This window comes from Callospermophilus lateralis, chromosome 13 (assembly GCF_048772815.1).
Source record: "Callospermophilus lateralis isolate mCalLat2 chromosome 13, mCalLat2.hap1, whole genome shotgun sequence".
Lineage (NCBI taxonomy): Eukaryota > Metazoa > Chordata > Mammalia > Rodentia > Sciuridae > Callospermophilus > Callospermophilus lateralis.
The window spans coordinates 101,210,183-101,231,513 of NC_135317.1; the positions used below are offsets into that span (position 1 = coordinate 101,210,183).

A 21,331-nucleotide genomic window follows, 5' to 3' on the forward strand; every position below is an offset into this window, starting at 1 on the left:
TGCTTTTGAACTTATATGAAGCAAAACTGTTTACTTAAAAAGGCAGTAAAGCAATAAACTCAGCAATTTTATCTTTCAGAAAATTACCATCTATTTGCCTTTTATATTTTCAAGTACTAAATTTCTCCCTAAGGAGAATTTCCTTCAAGAAAATTTTAAAATAGTTGCCCTTTTGTTTTTCATTGTAACTGCAAGATGAATGTAGAATAACAAACATTTTGAAAGGCAGTACAGATATTAACTTTTATAGTTCCCTTATGCATTAGGTAACTGCAACTCTTCCTAACCATGAATTAATTAAAAGAGGACAGGAGATTACTAGGGAAAATTCTTTGCTGCAGTTCCAAAACTTCTTGCATCAAAATCAGGAAGTCTTTACTAGAAATACTGTTCTAGAAGAGAACTCTATTGACAAAAGTTGCAACAGTTGGAGTAATATTGTAGCTGTCTATTTTGTACTGTTCTGTAATTTACATGCATTGTTTTGTATAATACCCATAACAAATTCTGTGTGATAAGTTTTATTATTTTTAATTTTATACATTGGAAGACTCAAAAGAGATGAATTAATTTGCCCACTACCAAGTGATATAACTGATTTTCTAATTCAGGCATCCTTTCTTAAAGCTTCTAAAGCCTTGGTGAGTGAGTGGATTGTGGAAGTCATTCCAGAGTTGAGAAGAAGATAAATAATAGAAACTCCCATTTGAATTGTTAAGAAGGAAGACAAAGGTCACCCTGGCAATTTTAGTATAAGGATTCTGGAATTAAATAAAATATACATGAAGTTTGGGTTTGAATTTTATTTCCACAAGTTCTTGCCAATTTGACCTTCATAAAGTTTGTTAATTTCTGTGAACTTCAGTTTAGAAAGGATAGTAGTACTTGAGTTGATTGATAAATTGTGCTAATATATTTGAAGAAATGAGAATAATGTCTGGCACATAGCAAAAATTGAGGGGCTGCTGCTGCTATTATTGTTAACAGTTGATAGATTAGTCACAATGATTTTGGGTGATTTGTTTGACTTTGTGTTAATTATTAAAGGGCATGTGGAATAAAGAAGGAGGAAATGAACATGAATGCTCATTTTTCATATCTCTGGAGGTATCTACAAAATTGAGTCTACACTAATTTTACTTATTAGTAAATAAGATTCACCACTAATTTGAATCTAGTTCAATAATTTAAATGAAGAATGTTGGAACAGAACAGAACTTTTCTGTTGTCCCATATGGTTTATTTAGTATAGAAGCTTATTTTTTCTCTTTCTTAGATTTATAGTAAAAAACAAATTCCAAGTCTTAATTTCTTTTATATACTTGGCATTTTTGGTTTATTTAATGCCCTTATTAATTTAAAAATCCCATATTTATAATGTTAATGTTCAGCCTCAATGTACTTTATTTTGCTTATCAATTTAAAAAATTATCTTTATGATTTAATTAGCTAATGTGGTGTATACTGAAAGTTTCGGTCTGAATTCACCAAACCTATTGTTTTTATGAAGAGCGAACCACTACTTTTTCTTAGATACCGCTTCATTATAGGAACACTTTATATGTGAAATTGACTTAACAATTTGTCTTCTAATTATGAAGTATAGTTTTGCTTTTGGAATAAATAATTATATAAATGCCAGTAGGTGAGTGACATCTAGTTACTACATAACTGTGAGTTGTGTTTTTTTTTTAATCTGAGGTTAACAGCTGCAGTGTTTTCATTTATGCTTTTAGAGAAACTTCTCATCCTCCCAAATGAGAATATTATCTTATTTTCTTACTTAATTATATCTTAATATGTTTACCTTATTTTATTTTCCTCATCAATTTTAGTTAATATACTGACAGTGTTTTTTACCTTACCACTTTTGGTGCCCTCACTACATTTTTATAGCTTTTATAACCTTATTGATATTTACTTGAAACAATTAATGATTCTGTTTCATATTAATAGGTTGCTGCTTTTTATTTTTCTAAAATATTACCATGAAATGGGTGGTCTAATGTAGGATTTTCCCACTCTTCAATTAGAGAATATAAAGTACCTGGGAATATGGCATAGTTGCTCATACTTTGATGATGTATTTAATATTTAAGACCTATATTTTCAATATCCCCAAAATATATTTGAAATGTGTTATTTCCCTGTACGACTGATGTATCAGTAACATTGCTGAGGCAGGCAGTCAAAGAATTCTCACAAAGCCATTTTAAAAAAAAATTGTAGCTAACAGCTGTTCTTTTGGCCTCTAAATATGTACCTATGTAATCAATGTTACACAAATCCTAGGGAACTGGGCTTCATTTGAAAAAGGAAAAGAGAGATTTCTTAGTACTTGCCTTTTCTCATGTGTTTCCCTAATAGGCCCTGTATGAGTTAGACCAAAAATAACATTTGATTTTGGCATATGAGTGCATAATTCTACAGGCAGCATTCATTTGGCTGTATTCTTCCCCTTCCTCCTCCTCCTCCTCTTCTTTGTCTTCTTGCTCCTCCTCAATCTTCTTCTGCTTCCTCCTCTTCCTCTTTTTTTTCTGTTTAATTTTAAACAGACACAACGCTTTTTTTATGCCTTTATTTTATTTATTCATTTTTATGTGGCGCTAAGGATCAAACCCAGTGCCTTGCACAATGCTATGCAAGTGCTCTACCACTGAGCCACAACCCCAGCCCTGTCTCTTCCCCTTTTTCCTCCTCTCCTTTTTTTTTCCTTCTTTCTTGAAAAGAAATTCAATACAAGTGTGCATAAATTCTTGATAGTGTAAAGGCTTTTTTTTGGATAGTTGAATTTTACTCTAGGAATAGTTAAGAACACAATTAATTAAGACCTATATAATAACATATGCTGCTTGACTACTGTGAAGACTGTTTTATATGATTTATCATATTTTTGGAATGGTGAGGTTTTATGTTTTTGTTAATATAAGCTAAAGTTCATCAAGTATTCACCATATTTTAGCATTGTTCTGAGAAATCTACATACATAATCTCATTTAAATATTGTAAATTTTTGACATATATTTGTCATTTAATCAGTGAAATAGCATGGCATGGTGTTGAATGCCTGTAATCTCAGCTATTGAGGAGGCTGAGGCAGAATTGGGAATTCTAGATCAGATGAGCAAGTTAGGAAGACTCTGTCTCAAAATAAAGGCCTTGGTTCCATTCCTAGTACTGAAAATGAGTGAATGAATGAATGATAGAGAAACTAATGGTGAAATAAGATTAATAACTTAAAAAATAAAAATTTTTAAAAATGATTTATAACTTAGAGTCAGATTATTAGCCACAAAGGAGTGACACTGAAACTCTGCATTCCTCAAAAGTACCTCTCAAAGTAACACCTTTGAGATTATTTCTGTACTTAAGTAATTATTTCTGTACTTAAGTGATTTTGAGCATTTTTGTGGAGACATTTAAATTAGTAATTTCAATTGGTTATATTTTGTTAGGGTAGACAAGAAAATAAATGTTTATTGTAAAAATAATAATATAAAAATATAAATATCAGTTTATCATTGTTGTGTATATGTAGATAATTTTTAATTGTTGCTAGTTTCTATGGACCATCATTTTATATAAAGATGGGATAGGAATAGAGAAATTATAAGTTTGAAATGGTAAACTTGAGGAAGAACAAGATAGTGTGGGCTTCCAGAGATTTTTTAGGGTACATTTTTAGGAAAATGTGTGCATAATATAACCAAATAAAAAAAATGGATGTAGAAAACAGACTATGCTTGACCAGGAGAGAGGAAACTAGTGTATAGTTTTGGATTACGAAAGATTTTTGCCAGTTTACATTTACTCCATTTCATAGTTTTCTTTCCTGTTAGGTTTTGTCATAACATTTTGGGGATGGAAACATAAAATTGAAGTAGCTAGTCCCCAGTCATCTCAAATGAGTGATTGTAAGGTAATTTGTCCAGGAACACATAGCTTTTTAGTGGATAGCACGGTCTGTTAAACACAGCTTTTATGTTGCATGCTTATTCTCTTTTCCCAATACTGTATAAATCCTCTTTTCCTTAAGGTTCCAAATTATTTATTAACCTATCTGATAACAAAATAGAGACAACTATAAATCTGTATGGATACCTTCCATGCGATTATTTTTGATTGACATTTTTGGTGTTTATGTTAAATTACTTAATTATTTGCTGATTTTATGTTTATGGATTTGTATTCGATGTCTAGGTAAATAATGGCAATAAATATTTTCTTAGACATTAGCAATTTTGGATTTATATATGATGAATTTTAGATCACTTTTTCTGTTGCCAAAATAATGTAAATACTGAAATCACATTTTTCTTTCTTCATTTTGCAGTAGTATTATTGATTCCACAGAATACAGCCAACCTCCAGGTTTCAGTGGCAGTTCTCAGGTAAACTATATATTTAACAGTATGTTTTAGTGGTACCATGAGTATAATCACCTAAGTTGTAAAATTATAGATTAGTTTACTGAAATGTCCTGTCATGAAGATGTGCATTTCAAATGCAAATCTGTGGCTTGGAGTGGACTTGGATAACTCTGATGTGTAATAGTAGAATGACCTGTTGAGTTATTGTCAATGATAAAGAGTCTTTTTAAAAATATTGTTTTTAACTTGCTGATAATATCAGACCTTGAGAGGAAGAAAATACTTTAGGAGGAAGTTATAAAAAATCAGGGCATTGTTTGTCTTAGAGATATGAAAGTTATAATCTATTAATTATTCAGCATTGTATTGAAACATTAGCTTTTTATATTTGGACTAGAGGCTTGAGTAAAAGAGACACTTAACTTCATCTCTTTAAATTAATTATAATTGACTTTTGCTTTCTCCACCTTTGACTTGGATATACTGATATTTGTCATACTTACTTTTTGAGTTGTGATTGTTTTTGTACTTCTAATGCTGAAAACTTCAGATTTAGAGAAAGGTAACAAGAATATAAAAAGAATTTCTTTATATTCTTCACATAGATTGTCCATAAGTCCCTCTTTTACATAGATTTTCGCATATGATTTTTTTCTCTAGATTATTTGAGTAAGGCACAGGCACCTATTCCTTTATGCTTAAATACTTCAGTGTATGTTTCTGTTTTGTTTTTTTTAAAAGGATATTGTCTTATGAATGCAGTACTCTATACAGTCTTATAATTTGAGAAGTTAGCATGGATATAGCACTATCATCTAATCCCTAAATCTTATTCATATTTAATGATTTATCCTAATATGAAATGTTTTTAATTCACATTCATTTGTATGTTCACTTTATGTGAAAAAAAATAATGCAGTTTTTTAATGTGAAAAGTAAATTCTTTTGATCACATCTTTTTTCTTTTCGTAAATTTGGATGATCACTTCTACTTTTTCTAATTTTCCTGACTACCAGTATTACCTTTATTGATTTTTTGCGACTTTTCTGTATATCCTTTATTGCCTTCATGTACGTGCTTGCATTTGTTCTGTTTGTAGTAAATTCATAGATTGGTTTCTATCTCTTTCCAACCATTAAAACATCAGATTTATGTATTTTTATAATACAGTGGGATATTTCAGGAAAAATTTGAAATCCTTAACTTGAAATATGCTGTAAGAACTTGAGAGAGAAAAAGCAGTCCCTCCATCTGGAAACTGACTTGGCATTCATAGCTAGGCCTTTATATTTTCCTTTTGAACATAATTTCACAGAACATCAACATTCAGACACAACCATTATGTGACTTTGATAAAGTGGAATGAAAAATAAGATTACTCCATAAACTTGTTTAAGCATAGAAAAAAGTAAGGTCACCAGAAACCACAAAAAATACCAAACATACCCCAGTCCTGAGTAATATGAGTGATTGCTACTTCTTTATCAGATAAGAGCCTCACTCTTTTCTTCTGTCCTAAATAAGGCTTATTGTGATACTGAAAGATAATTAGTCCCACATGGCAGTATCCAATCTAGAGCAAAGCCCCATTTTCTTGAGCACTCCTACAAATTATATAGTGTGTTCTTAAATTCTGTAGGTTGTTTCTAACACCCTCTTATTGAGACATCTCTTACTGAACCATAATGCGTTGTCTTTTTTGTAGTGAGTAGTAAATCAAACTTGTTGGACTACAAGAGTGTTCTTTTTGGTCTTCGGCTAGAAAGCATTGGAAAACTATACATAGAGAAATAAGAAAAGGTTTTCATTGTTACTGTTTATGTAACATTGTTCTGAAACTTCCAGTAAATTCCATTACCTAGCCAAACTTAAAGTGGAATCTAGAGGAAAAAGAAAAACATTAAGAATATAGAAAAACATTAAGAATATACGATGGTTGGACTTTGTGGTTTTTGACTTCACAATTGGTGTGAAAGCAGTATTCTTTCAGTAGAAACCAGACTTCGAATTTTGAATTTAGACCTTTTCCTAGATAGCCATATGCTGTATATCTGTCTTGTGATGCTAAGCAGCCAACTGTAGCTCCCAGCTAGAGAAGCTGTCAATAATGTCAACAACCAATACTCTGCTGTGTATTGCGGTGCTTAGCTATGATGTTCAGTGGGTTAGATGTATTCAATGCATTTTTTAGTTAGAATGTTTTCATTTTATGCTTTATTAGGGCATAACTCCATAGTAGTGAAAGAACATTTACAATATTTTACAGAATATTAACATATTGTGTAGCTGTACTTACTAATATATGGTATGTGACTGAGACATGTTAATCTCTTCCTAATTTTCATCTACAAGGAACCCCATTGATATATAGCTATCTCTATTAATTTAAAAAAGAGAAAAAGAAATCCTTAAGGAGTGCTGCCTAATCTATGAGTGCTGTATGCAGAGTAAATGTGGTTGTAGGGATTGAACAGTCTACATATCCTAGGAGAATCCAATCTTAGCATCTATTAAAGGACAGGGCAGTTGCCGAAGAGTAAATCTTACTAGTATTTCTGTAGTATGGAACTGATATAATACATTTTACTGAATGCCTTACCTTTCATGTCTAGCTAGCTCTATATGAGACAGAGATAAAATAAATTAGTACAAAAAGGGTTGAAAAGAGGAGTAGTTAAGGATAAACTTAGCAAATATAAGCTAAAGAACATAACAAAATCAAAATTGTATTGACCAAAATAGTCATTTTGACCAAAAGTCATTTTAATTTTCTGAGTAGTTTTTGTGAATACTATATACATTTGAAAATAATGTTTTTCAATTGTTGGGTTTACTGGTGTATGTTTGGGTCAAAGTAGTGGGTAGTTTATACAGATCAAGTATTTAGTGCTTTTATTTTCTGAGGATATTAAAATTTTCTGCTGTCATTGCTTTAGTGTCTTTTGATTCTTCATGTACAATTTATGTAGACGTAATATATGTAACTGTTATAAAGAATGCAAGCAACGGGAAGATATGCACAATTCTTTTGTGGGGGCAGGTACTAGGGATTGAACTCAGGGGCACTCAACCACTGAACCACATTCTCATCCCTCTTTTGAATTTTATTAGAGACAGGGTCTTACTGAGTTGCTTAGCGCCTCACCATTGCTGAGGCTGGCTTTGAACTCATGATCCTCCTGTCTAAGCCTCCCAAGCTGCTGGGATTATAGGCGTGAACCACATCGCCCAGCATATATGTACAATTCTAAACCTAGAGATTCTACATTTTGATGAAGTTTGCAAAATTAACTCATGTGTATATTCAAAGATCCAGATTTAAGCCAACTAATTTACAATTAATACGGTTAATTTTTACCACCTTATTAAGGGCATTCTTTGTGAAACTGACTTATAAGTTGTATATGTATATATGATTTAATTTTTTATTGTGGTGAAGAATGCAGTATCAACTAAGTGGTTTTTGTTGCTGTTGCCTTGATTGGTGGTAAGAGGCCCTCAGTTTCATACTGACCTTTGTTTTACATCACACATATAAGCACAAGCACAATAAAAATGGCACATAGCATCTTATTATTTTTATGAATATTGTTTTAGTGTCACAAATACTCTAAAAAGATCTCAGAGAATTCAGTCTTTGGAAATTATATGACAATCCTTATTTTAAATTCTCCAGTTTTTTTCCTTTAAAGCTAATCTTTATATCTGTTTGTTTGAAAATAGGAGCAAGTGTTTCAGTTAATTTATTTTAATACTTTGCGCTTGCTACTTGAACTTATAAAGATTACTTACCATATAAATAATTATAATTAGTGTTTAATTCAGTGTTAACTTATTAAATCAACTTGATATTTGTATGTTAGGAAATTTTCAAATTTCAGTTAAATGTACATTTTATGCTTTATTTGGAGAGGGGGGTCACTTCTTAGTGGAATTGACATGGAATGTTTCTATCATAAAGTCATTCCTCTCACACAAACATTGATTTCATTCATCTTGTTGTTCTAATACTCTTGGCCACTATTTGATATTAACTATATGAAATGGAATTTCCAGTTTTGAGTTTCTTTTTTCTATTTGCAGTTTTATTGTCTTCATGGAGAATCAGCATTTTGTTAAATTTATATTTCCCATCATTTATAGGGACACACTAAATGATATTTTTGTTTAATTGTTTAATTTGCTTTTTTGTGCTTGTTAACTTTCTAGCAGTTTTTCAAGGATTCTTTCACTTTTTCCAGTGATCAAATAAGATATTTTTATACTCCCTTTTTCTTTTTTTGCTGTAGTGATCTTTAATTATTCTTGAGTTTGATGAGGTCATTTTTTTGAGCAAATCTAGATAGATGAACACAGTTCATGAACATTTTCTTTATATTTACATGTAACCTACAAAGCTTATCCTGAGATTATGTTCTGATAATTGGCCTTCTGAATTATCTACAACCAATTTGTATTCTCAAAACATTTATCTTTGAATAGTTAGCACATTTGTGTTTTTATTTTTTTTAACATTTCAAAATATTTAATCATAGTTTTATTATTAATTATTTACAACTTGCATGTCCACAATCTTTGTGTTACCCACAATACAACAGAATTAACTTACTCCAAGTTACTAAATTCTTCCTTTCTATCAAGGCTAATGTTCCAGGAGTAAAAGCTAAAGCGTAGGAAATGACTAATTGCCAGTATTCAGTCATCAAAGACCTTAATTCCTGGCAAGCCTGGTCTGATTTAAAAAAAAAAAAAAAAAATGACAAGGAATGCATTACTATTCATATTACACATATAGAGCACAGTTTTTCATATCTCTGGTTGTATACAAAGTATATTCATGCCAGTTCATGTCTTCATACATGTACTTTGGATAATTATGTTTATCACATTCCATCATCATTGCTAACCCCATTTCTAACCCCCTGTCCTCTCTCTTCCCCTCCCACCCCTCTGTCCTATCTAGAGTTTGTCTATTCCTCCCATGCTCCCTCTCCCGTTATTTGTGAATTTTTGAATGGTGTGTGAAAATTAGCTTAGCATTGAATATTTATCAATAATTTTGAAGCCATCTAATTATGAATGGATTAGAAAGGAATTGTACTAGGTTTTTTAATAAGTCCAAGAAAAAACTAAGTATAAATATTGACAAAATTATTGTGAAGATGAATTTGCTGTAAAAAACGGAAAGTCAAGTAAAACAATGTTGTTGACCAGTTCTTGTTGATTTTATGTGTTGTATTTCTGATATTTATTGATATTTTTCTCATCTTTTAAGCTGTAAATTTTTGTTTTTACATTGAACTGATCACTTTTTAAAAAAAAAATTACATTTTACCCCCCTAGAATTTGTAAAAAAAAAAAAAAAAAAAAAAAAGTTGATATATACAGAAGAATATATTCATGAATATTGAAGTTAAGAGATATAACTATAATAAAACAAATTTTTAAATGAAATAAATTATGTTAATTACTAGAATATTAAACTGTAGAAGTCACCCATGTTTTGCTAATAAATTCTGTTACCCTGTAGTCTGTCCAGAGGTGAACACTTTTCTGATATTCGTGTACATCAACATGTTGAGTTTTTTAAAAATCACAGCACTCACTGTTTTATTTGTTTGGCTGTATTTGAATTTCTAAAAATGATATTTTAGTAAGCCATTTTCAGAAATTCATTCCTGATATCTGTAGCTATGTTTGGTTCATTTTCACTGCTGTATAACCTTCCATTGTGTTAATATGCTACAGTTTATCAATTACCAAATCCAGGTACATTTGATAGGTTTCTAGTGTTTCACTATTAAAGATTTAATTGTGTACATTTTGTAATAAACAGTGCTGCAAGTGTTTTTCTAGAGTGTGTATTTAGGAGAGGAAATGAGAGTCATTGGGTATAAAAATTTGTATTTTGAGTTAGTATCAAAGTATTTTTCAATATGTTTTTTTTTAGAGAATGTTTTTTTAATACCTTTATTTTGTTTATTTGTTTATTTTTTATGTGGTGCTGAGGATGGAACCCAGTGCCTCAAAGGTGTGAGGCAAGTGTTCTACCACTGAGCCACAACCCCAGCCCCTCAATGTGTTTTATCAGTTTAAAACTCCCATCATATGGGCATATGAGTTCCAGTTTCTCCACATTCTTGCCAATGATTAATACTGTTGAACTTGTAAATGTCTTTCATTTTAATGATAAATGGAATATGATTATGGTTTAAATTCATATTTTTCTGTTATTGTAAGACCAGTACCTTTTCTTACATTTATTGACCATTCATGTTTTATCTTGTATGAAATGACCATAGCTTTACCTATCTAAAAACAATGTAAACTCCCCGTGCTAGTTTAAGCCTTAGCTCTGGTTCCTGACATCACATACCAAAGGGTTGTAGCTTCTTGCTCTTAAAATGGCCCATACTCTCCCCTAAATGTATCTCTGCTGTCCTAAATAAATTGGTCTGTGCCTCTGACATGTCCTTAAATTCATTTCTGCAGTGTTAGCCAAGAACTCTACTCATCCTGAGTTGAGGTCCCTCTCAACTGGGGAGTCATGGCGGAGTTACACAGTTTCACACCAGTTTTCCCTCTGCTTGTGCATTGCTTCACATCATGTTGAGTTTTTTTTGACAACAAGGGCCAAGGAGGGTGGGGGTTTCTCAGACGTTGGTTGTTTGCTTCCAGTGGTTCATAGGCATTTATGGGTCCTTCTCTATTGAGACTCCATGTATTTTGCTTTTTCTGTATACCCCAAATCTTATCTCATTTTCAGTATATGTCTTTGAAATTTATTTACACTTATTTCAATACTTAGGGTCTTAATTATTTTCCTGAATAATGTAAGCTCTAAAATACAAACTTTTATCAATCCTCTCTGACATATATGTTATTCTTTGGTGTATTTTTTGTCATATTTTTAAACCCTATAAAATTAGATATTATAATAAAAAACTATTTTGAACCACTTATTTTGTTGCTAGTTTCCTTGTCTTTTTAATTTTGTATCTTAGTCCTTCGGGTTTGTGTTATTAATAGTTTTCAAGTGTACAATTCCAGAACTTTTTTTAGAAAGAATTCAATTGGTAATAGATTTGTTTTCATTCACATGAAAATATGCTTTCTTTACATTGCTGCAGGATAGTTTTGTTAGGTTCTGGGTTTTAAGTTGGTGCTATTTTCTCTCCTTTGAAGTAATACAGATTTACTGTGCATCAGACATTGCTATTGAAAAATATTTTGTTTCTTGTTCCTGTTATCTTTACTGTTTATCTGATTTTACGATCTTATTTCTGCACTTGAACAAAAACACAGTTTTACCTTAGTGTGTCTAATTGTGGATTTTAAAAAATTATCCTGGTTGACAGGAATAATTACTGTGTCTGAATTTGTGTTTATTTTCAATTCTGGAAAATTCTCAACCATCAACTCTTAAAATATTTCTTTAACTCATTTTGTCCCAGAATCCCAGATTTGGAATGCCTATTAAAAACTTAAATGTAGTATGTAATATAATTTTAGAATATGATTATAATGTAGCAATTGTTTTATTAATATACGTTTAAGCTCTAGACTGTGGTTTCCATCTATTTTAATGCACCCATGGCAATTTCATGAAAATATTTTCAGAAGTGAAAATGTCTGTACTCTATGAAAAAATTTTTGTTGATATTTGTCCCTAAATAACTGTTGCCTTCCTTTTCTACGTACCCTGTGCCTTTGTTATATTTTGTTTACCATCAATTCTCTTGAATTCAACTTCTTGGAAGTTTATCTTTTATTGTGAGTCAGGCAATATTTTAAAATAGAATTTTTCCCATTTCATTGATTTAGAGTGACTTTGCACTAGAGTGTTTAATGTAGTGCCCTGGTACATCTTACTTTATACATTTGGCATGATACTAGTAAGTTGTTGGTGAATTTGTGTTGTTTCAGGATCTTACTATGTTTCTTAACGTCTGTATCTTCTGATATGCCATTAGAATGATAGATGACCATTGAAGACATGCAGCATGGAATGTACATTTAGGATCATGGACCTTTGTTTTTATTGTTTGTTTTTCGTGGTACTGGGGTTGAATTTAGAGCCTCACATGTACTAAGCAAGTATTCTACTACTAAGCTATATCCCCAGCCATTTTTTAAAATTTTGAGAGTAGATCTTGCTAAATTGCTCAGGCTAGATAGTCTCGAACTTATGATCCTTCTGTTTAAGCCTCCCAAATAACTGAGATTATAGGCATGTGTCACCATTCCTATAGAAACCTTTGTTTTTATAGGGCTTATATTATATTATTTTATAGAGATTATAGGCATGTGTCACCATATAGAAACCTTTGTTTTTATAGGGCTTATATTCCACATATTTCAAGTTTGTTGTCTTTGTATCTGATTTTAGTATTCTGATGCATTTTTCAAACTTTTTTTTTTAGATATACATGACAGTGTATTTTGATGTACTATACATACATGGAGTATAACTTATTCTAATAAGGTTCCATTCTTGTGATTGTAAGTGACGTGGAGTTACACTAGTCATGTATTTACATATGAACATAGGAAAGTCATGTTTGATTCATTCTACTCTCATTGCCTTCTCTTCTTCTCCCTCCCTTTATTGTGATTTAGCTTCCACATATCAGCAAAAACATTCAACCTTTGGTTTTGAGGGATTGGCTTATTAACATGATATCTCCAGATCCATTCATTTACTGACAAATGTTGTAAAGTCATTTTTTATGGCTGAGTAATAATCCATTGTGTATATACCACAATTTCTTTATTCATGTGTTGAAGGGCACCTAGGCTGGTTCCATAGCTAAGCTATTGTGAATTGAACTGTTATAAACATAGATGTGGCTGCATTACTATAGTATATAATTTTAAGTCTTTTGGATATATGCTGAGCAATGGTTTAGTGAGTCAAATGGTGCTTCCATTCCTTATTTTTTGAGGAATCTCCATACCACTTTCCAGAGTGGTTGTATCAATTTGCATTCCCACCAGTAGTTTATAAGTGTACCTGTCCCCCGCCCCACATCCTTGCCAACATTTTTTGTTATTTGTATTCTTGATAATTACCATTCTGAGTGAAGTAAAATAGAATCTCAGTGTAATCTTAGATTTGTCAAACTTATCGGTATTATTCTTAGATCTTTCCTAAAGTCAAAACTGTGTTATAATTCAAAGGGTAAAAGGCTATAATATAGGGATGATGAAGAAGTATTTATCTTTCTATTTGATAATTATTGTTTTCTAACAATTTCTGGATATTAAAAGTCCCCTAATTTTATGTTTCAGAATGGCATTATAATGTATTCCATCTTCATTTAATTTGAAGAATTGAGAGATGTTTCTCTATTTAACTTCATAAAACTAGTGTTTAGAGCTTATTTTAAATTTTTGTTCTGTTTTGGTTATTCTCAGTGAATTTGTTTCTTGCTTTCTTTTTAAAAGAAAATTTGGAAAACATGATCTGAGGATTATGTAGGTTTTCACCATTTGATATCATTTTATTTTGATGCACTTTTGAAAGTAAATCTCTAAGCATTTAGGTATTCTGTGTTAAAGAAGAGTGTGGTGTGTTCTGAGTTACAGGTCTCTTTTCTCATTACCTTAGACAAAGAAACAGCCTTGGTATAACAGCACATTAGCATCAAGACGAAAACGACTCACTGCTCATTTTGAAGACTTAGAGCAATGTTATTTTTCTACAAGGATGTCTCGTATCTCAGGTACATTTAGGAATTCTTTTATAAAATAGCAAATGCATGTTTCAGGTCTGTTTCTAGAGATTTATGCAGAATTTATAGGAAGTCATAGTTGCAAAGCAAAATATATTTGACACAGTCTTTTCAGAATACTCTGGAGTTCTTAGGGATCTTGGAGAATGTTGTTTTCCAATGGCAATTTTTGTCTGTTTGGAATTTTTAATCTTAATATTAAGTTATAAAGCTATGTAAAGCCATAACCATGTAACTAGCAAAAATAATTTCCATTCAGTTGCCTCTTACTTGGCATTAATTATATTTCTAAGTACTGACTTCTGTGCTAAGAATAAAAATGTAAAAGAACTGGTTCTTATTGTGATGGGGTGTTGTAAATACAGCATAAGAAAGCAACAAGTAAGTAATGATACTATGTGAAATTGTGTGTCTCATAAATATGCAAAAGGTGTTAGGAGAACAGAAGAGAATATCCAGTAATACAACTGGGAGTAAAAATTTCAGACCATGTTGAGAATGAAGAGATGTAAAAAAATGTTCTGTGCAGGGATTTTGGAGGAATTATATTTGGGACAGGCTGTATGAATTGAAAAAGGAAATTAGAAACATTCAGAGTAGAGGAAATAACATGAAAGACATGAGTACAATAGCTTAGGATATTTTTATTGCTTTAGAGAAGTAATAAAGTTCCCTGTTCTCTGTTCTTCAGCATTTCTTAGCATTTTGCTCATCACTGAAGTAGGGATATTAATATCAAACATTTTAAGGGTTATAGGTAATATATACAAAGCACAATGCTCAGTACTTGTTGGGTGCTCAAATATTTGATGCCATTAGTAGTATACGTCTGCTAAATGAAGACCAGTAAGCAAAATAAATGTCTGATACATACATTATTGGTTGTTAAAAAGTAGATCTTGCTTTTCTCATGAGTAAACATGCTTCATGTTATAATCTATACATTACTTAAGTTCTTTGAACAAATTTGGGATTGGTGATGGAAATTACACAGAATTTTTCCTAGGAAGTTTAAGGGGAAGCCAAGATTCGTTTGCTTAACATGTTTGAAATTAATCATAAACATTTTGTGTAGATAGAAAGCTGGCATTTACTGTCTGGGAGTTGAGTTCTTTCTTGGGTGTCTGAAATAGTGTATAAATATAAGCTACATTAGGAAGCTGTTAAATTAAAAGTGGGCTAAGACCTGCATTCTGACTGGCAGAGAGTCAAACGTTAATTGGTGTTATGTAGTAGGCCTAGTGGCAGACATTAAAAAGTATTGAAAGAGAGATGAGAGAAAAAGCTTTGGGTAAGTATCAGTAATCTTTAAGTCACTGGCAACACAGATATGCTATGGAATAGTAAAGGTATTCACTAGATTCTGTGTATTTTGGGGTATAGCGTTATAGGAGGTTAGAATAAATAATTAAAATAAGAAGGAAAATTAGATAATTATTTGTGTGATCTGGGTTATATTGTACTTAAAGCATGAGGAATCTCAAGTATATCTTATTAGATTTGCACATTGGCTATCATGATTATATGAAATACCTTTTAATTCCTTTGGTAACAGAGGGAATTTTTAACTTTTACATAGTGGAGCACATAAGAGACTGATTATCCTTGTGTATTTTCAGAGGACAATCCTCAAATCTGCCCACAACTCAACTTTTATTTTCAATTTTTGAAAATAAGTGGTGAATATTAAGAAATTAATGTCTTGGACCCTTAATTGTAATTGAAAGAGGATATAAATTAAAAAGCATTAGGAGAAAGAAAATAGACATAGCATATACTTTTACAAACTAATCTGTTATTAGGAGAGGAGATTGGCCAGCAGATATATATGGATATTTATCATAAAATAACCAAGCAAACAAAATTCTACCTTTTCATAATCAGATAAATTAAACATGAGTTACTATATTTTCAGATATTGAAATAACTAGTTTCATTGTCATATAATAGTTTCTGATGTTGTTGATATTAATGAGCTTGGATAGTAGCCAGAAGTTCATTTACCCTAGAAGAGGATATGTTCTTCAACAGAATACATATACTTGAATTCTTGTAATTTATGTGATTTGAAACTGATGTCAAAATGTGAAAGAATAGGTCAATATTAAAACAATTTTTAAATGAATAAAGAAACTCTCCATTGCTTATTACACTGAACAACTCAGTACTAGGATTGCATATAAAAAATATCACATAACTATTACATCTTAACCACTCTGGAGTAAAGTTGATGATTTTGTTTTGTTTTCCTCAGTAATTTATAATTTATTGAATTTACCGAGAATAATTTTTGTGGAGCCAGAGCTTTATGTTAATACCATTACAACATCACATATTAATTAGGTTATTCCTTTTCTTGTGTTTAGAATAAAAACTGCATTAAATTGGACCCTTTTAATCTAAATTGTTACATGGATTTGCTTAGTGTTTAAAATTTATAAAATATCAGGGACAAAATCCTCAAGTAATTGTTACTTATTTTTCTTTATTATAATTTTAAAATTTCTTTATGTCAATAAATTTTCTTCAAGATAACTTAATATTCCAGTCAAAATAATAAATTCTTTACTCTGTATCATATTCACATAACTATTTTTAATTAATTATTCTTGTGTTTTAATTTTATTATGCCCACCATTTAGGTGGCATTTAAGAAGGGAAAACATGAAAGTGTACCCTGAAAAAGCTGTGTGTATGTGAGGGTATAAGCATCAAATAAGGAAGAAACAATGAAAAGACAGTGTTAAAACAAACTTATTTCAAATTTTCAATCTAGGAAGCTAAAGTCATGGTCCCCCCACCTCCCTTCATTCTTTGGAAAAGAGAATTAGTCCAGGTTTCAAGCACTTTTGAAAAAAAAAAAAAAAAAAAAGAGCTTTAAAATTTGTGCTTTTGCTAGGCCTTCCTCTAAATTGAAGAATAATTAGTTCTATTGTCAGGTACTTTATAAACTGATTTTATAAGTTAAAACCCACATGATTTTAGCTTTCAATAATTTACTGAAGTGGACTTTACCCAAAGTATTGTATAGTGATCCATTGGATGGAATTGCTGTTTTCCATATTCTACCAAAACATTTGAATGAAACTATTTTTTCTGGTTGAAGTTACTCTTTGGGATAAATGGGAGCCACTTCAAACATGTTTTGTTTTTGAGAATCAGTAGTTTAGATATTGCAGCTTTCTACTTCCTTTCAGTAATAGGATTTTAAGCACCTGAAAGTATTACATGAACAAAACATGTTTTATTTAAAAAGTATTTTTTATCTAAAATGTGTTATAAACTTTGTTTTGAAAATAGAGAAACTTTGGCATAAATATATATCCCTGTGAACATGTTCCTTTAAACAAATACTCTGTCCATATGTATAATTCTCTTCCTAAGCTATCTTTATTGATAAAGGATTTTGTTCTAATAAATTATTTAACTTTTCTTAAGTAGTAGTTCTTTTATTGTTTTTTTTTCCCAAGACGTTTTTACTAAAAAGAAGAGGAAAGAGTATTCATTGTTGTTCTTAATTGATGTAGAAAAAGTGTCTTTCAAAGAACTACTGAGATGTTTTCTGTTAAAGTTGAAAGATCATCTAATTAATTTGAACATATTGATCTTCTCTAAAATCTTTTAAAATAATTTTTTATACTTATAATTTTTAATCTATGTATATTATTCTTACTTTGTAGTAGAATTCATCTATTTTGTTTTCTTTGTATAGACGACAGTCGAACTGCAAGCCAGTTGGATGAATTTCAGGAATGCTTGTCTAAATTTACTCGATATAATTCAGTACGACCTTTGGCCACATTGTCATATGCTAGTGATCTCTATAATGGTTCCAGCATAGTCTCTAGGTAAGTATTGAGTACTCTCCTTACTATTTTCTTTGATAAAAATATCTAGAATCTAGTTGAATTTGATAAGCAGTTATATCGTTAAAATCCTAGGTTCTGAAGTTATATTGCTGTCAATTATTAGTGCTGTAATCATGGGTGAGTTTATAAAGCTCTTCATTGTTAAATTTTATCATCTCTAAGATGAAAAGATTAATATCATCCATTTTATAAGGTCACTGTTTCCTTTGTTACAATATCCGTGTTTGTTTGTTTTGGGGGGTACCAGGGATTGAACTCAGGGGCACTCAATCATTGATTCATATCCCCAGCCCTATTTTGTATTTTATTTAGAGACGGTGTCTCACTGAGTTGCTGAGTGCCTCACTTTTTGCTGAGGTTGGTGTTGAACTCTCACCATCCTCACGTCTTAGCCTCCCACTAGGATTATAGGCATGCACCAGCCCACATCTGGTTTTGATGACAGAATATGTCCTCCTCATGAGTGCTCCCACTTTAATTTTCTGGAATTTTGTATAGAATTGGTATTATTTCTTTCTTAAATATTTTGTAGAATTCTCCAGTGACACTTTCCAGGGAACATTTTTTATTGACAAATTGAACTTCCTTAAGAGTTTTGACCTATTCAGGTTATTCGTTTCTTCTCACTTGAACATTATTATTAGTTTTTGTCTTTTAAAAAATTTGTTCCTGTCATCTGGGTTGTTGAATTTATTGGCATATAGTTTTTTATAATATTCCCTTGTTGTTCCTTTAATAGCTTTAGAGTCTATGATAATGGTCCCTCTCTTATCTCTGACACTTCCACAATTTTCCCAAGCAGTCTGGCTTAAATGTTTATCATTTTTATTGAGGCAACTCTTAGTTTTAATATTGTATATATCTGTTTTCATGGATTTTTGTTATTATTTCTTAGGCTTTTAATTTGTTCTTTGTTTTGCTAATTTCTTAAGGTAGAAACTGAGATCATTGAGCTGACAGTTTATTTTCTAACATAGATCTTTTGTGCTAGAAATATTCCTAAGTTTATTTTTTGTTGTTTTTAAAATTTGGGGGGTGGGTGAGAGGAGTACTGGAGATTTAACCCAGGGGCAGTTTACTACTGAGCTACATTCCCATTTTTTATTTTGAATCAGTGTCTCACTACTTTGCTGAGAGACTGGCCTTGAATTTGGAATCTTCCTGTTTCGTCCTCCTGAGTCACTGAAATTATAGGTGTGGCCACAGCACCTGGCTGTTTTTAATTTTATTTATTTTTATTTTTTGGTACTGGAGATTGAACCCAGGGGCACTTAACCACTGAGCCACATCCCCAGTACTTTTTTATTTTTCATTTTGAGACAGGGTCTTGCTGAGTTGCTTAGGGCCTCTATAAGTTGCTAAGACTGGCTTTGAACTTGCGATCCTCCTCTCTTAGTCTCTCAAGCCACCAGGATTACAGGCACCACTTTATCCAGCTTTAATTTTATATTTAAAATTTTATAAAATCATATATATTTTTCATATATGGCATGACATTGCAAAGTATATATCAAAATACTCTTTAATTTCCATTTTTATTTATTTATTTATGTTTTTGACCCATGAATTACTGAGATATATTTTTAGTTTTCAAATACTGGGATTTTCCAGTAACTTTGTTATTGATTTATGTCGGACTGCCCTCCGACAGAGGTTGAGGAGAATCACTAGTCCAGCTGGTGAGTGTCTCTGGGCTGAGTGAGAGGGTAAGTGTTGCGACCCCGCCACCCAGCCTGGCAAAAATCACACCGAGTCAGGAGTTGAGTCAGCTGAGATGGCGCAGCAACTCAGTTTATTGTGGAGGGAGAGGACTTACATAGAGAGAGGAGAAGGAGGCGGGGGCAAAGGCAGGGGCCAATCAGAGATCGGAGAGTCCCCCAGGTTGGGGTAGCCTAGGCACCCCAGTTACAGAAATAGAGCCCCGTTACCCTAGTTACAGAAACAATACCCCATTAGATATATGTGCCCCGTTGCTGGGGAGTTATTCTTTGTGTTTGCGGAAGCCATATCTTGGGGCCATTCAGGAACGTATATGGAAGCCATTTCTCAAGCTCTAACTGTCATGTACATGGAGAATCACAAAACCAGAATCACAAGACTGGGGATTTCTTTTTCCCCAGGGATTGCACTTCCATGGTCAGCAGAGGTCCCAACAGATTTATACTTTGTTATTTTCATCATCATCTTGCTGATTATTCTTTTTAAGTTCCTTAATTCAAATTTCTATTACACATAAAAATGGAGAGATGGAATAATAATTTCTCATATCACATCACTCAAATTCAGCAGTAAGGGGGCACCAGTGCTGAACTTGGGGCACCAGTGCTGAACCCCATTCTCTCCAGAAGAGAGTCTCCCACCCCATCCCTTGAATAAAACTTATTTTCCTATGTGGGGGGGGTTCATTATACTTGCTTCATGTGTTCATTTTATTTTTATTTTCTTAAGTTTTTTAAAGCAAATCTTAGATGCTACATCATTTCATTTATAATCTCCATTTCTTAAAATAATGGACATTGTAAAATTACAAGGCTAATCACATCTTAAGACAAAGCAGTAATCCCTTGGTTTCTTCAAATTGCTCATCCACATCAAATTTACTAGGTTGAATTAATCTTGAAGAGACGTTTTTGAGACAGATCAGGAATTTGACAAGTTGTTTGTGTTTTTGGTGCTGGACCTGTGACTGATCTACATCCTCAGACCTGACTCATTTTAACTTGTACAGTTTACTAAAACTTTGCTTTTCATTTGTAGGACTAAAATATTTATGTGTATGAAGATTGATCTTGAAATCCAAGTCATTCTCTGAAAAGAGTATTTGCAGGAAGTCTTTTAATGCATGCTAACTGGTTGCTAACTAAATCAGTAATGAATAAGACAAATATCAGACATTTATTTTTCTTTATTTTGGCAGTGTGAGCTCTTCTTCAGTACTGGGTTAAACAAAATATGAAAATGCAGCAGATTGTAGGTTTCATTTAATTACATAATTCAGTAGCAACAAATCATTGACTACCTACTAAGCTAAATGTATAACCATAAACAGGCCAGACATTATGCTTATTCAGGAAAGCTCACAATTTATTTTAATGCCTGTATGATAAGAAATACAAGAAATTATGAAACAATTTAGCTTAAAGCAACAGATTAACATTATTGCTTAAATTCTTAACAACAACTAAGAATGTTTATGTTGATAAAAGGCCTCAGAAATGTAGTTTAACTATGAAGTTATTTTATAATATTGATGTGATATGTATACACTTGTCTATAATTTTGTGAGTTATAGCCAAGCCTAAATGTTCCATAGTAGATCTCGTTATATAAACTACTTTCACTGATTATTTTGAATCT

General features: G+C 31.6%; 1 protein-coding gene across 4 annotated transcripts in view; it reads left to right on the plus strand.

The window, feature by feature from the left end:
* Cop1 (COP1 E3 ubiquitin ligase) overlaps nucleotides 1-21,331 on the plus strand; it is a 178,873-nt gene that overhangs the window by 69,575 nt on the left and 87,967 nt on the right. For all 4 annotated transcript variants that reach the window (XM_076872857.2, XM_076872859.2, XM_076872858.2 and 1 more), the window contains 3 exons: nucleotides 4,334-4,391; nucleotides 13,982-14,096; nucleotides 17,818-17,953. In XM_076872857.2, coding sequence (XP_076728972.1) covers nucleotides 4,334-4,391; nucleotides 13,982-14,096; nucleotides 17,818-17,953 — 309 coding nt within the window. The remainder of the gene's footprint in view (nucleotides 1-4,333; nucleotides 4,392-13,981; nucleotides 14,097-17,817; nucleotides 17,954-21,331) is intronic.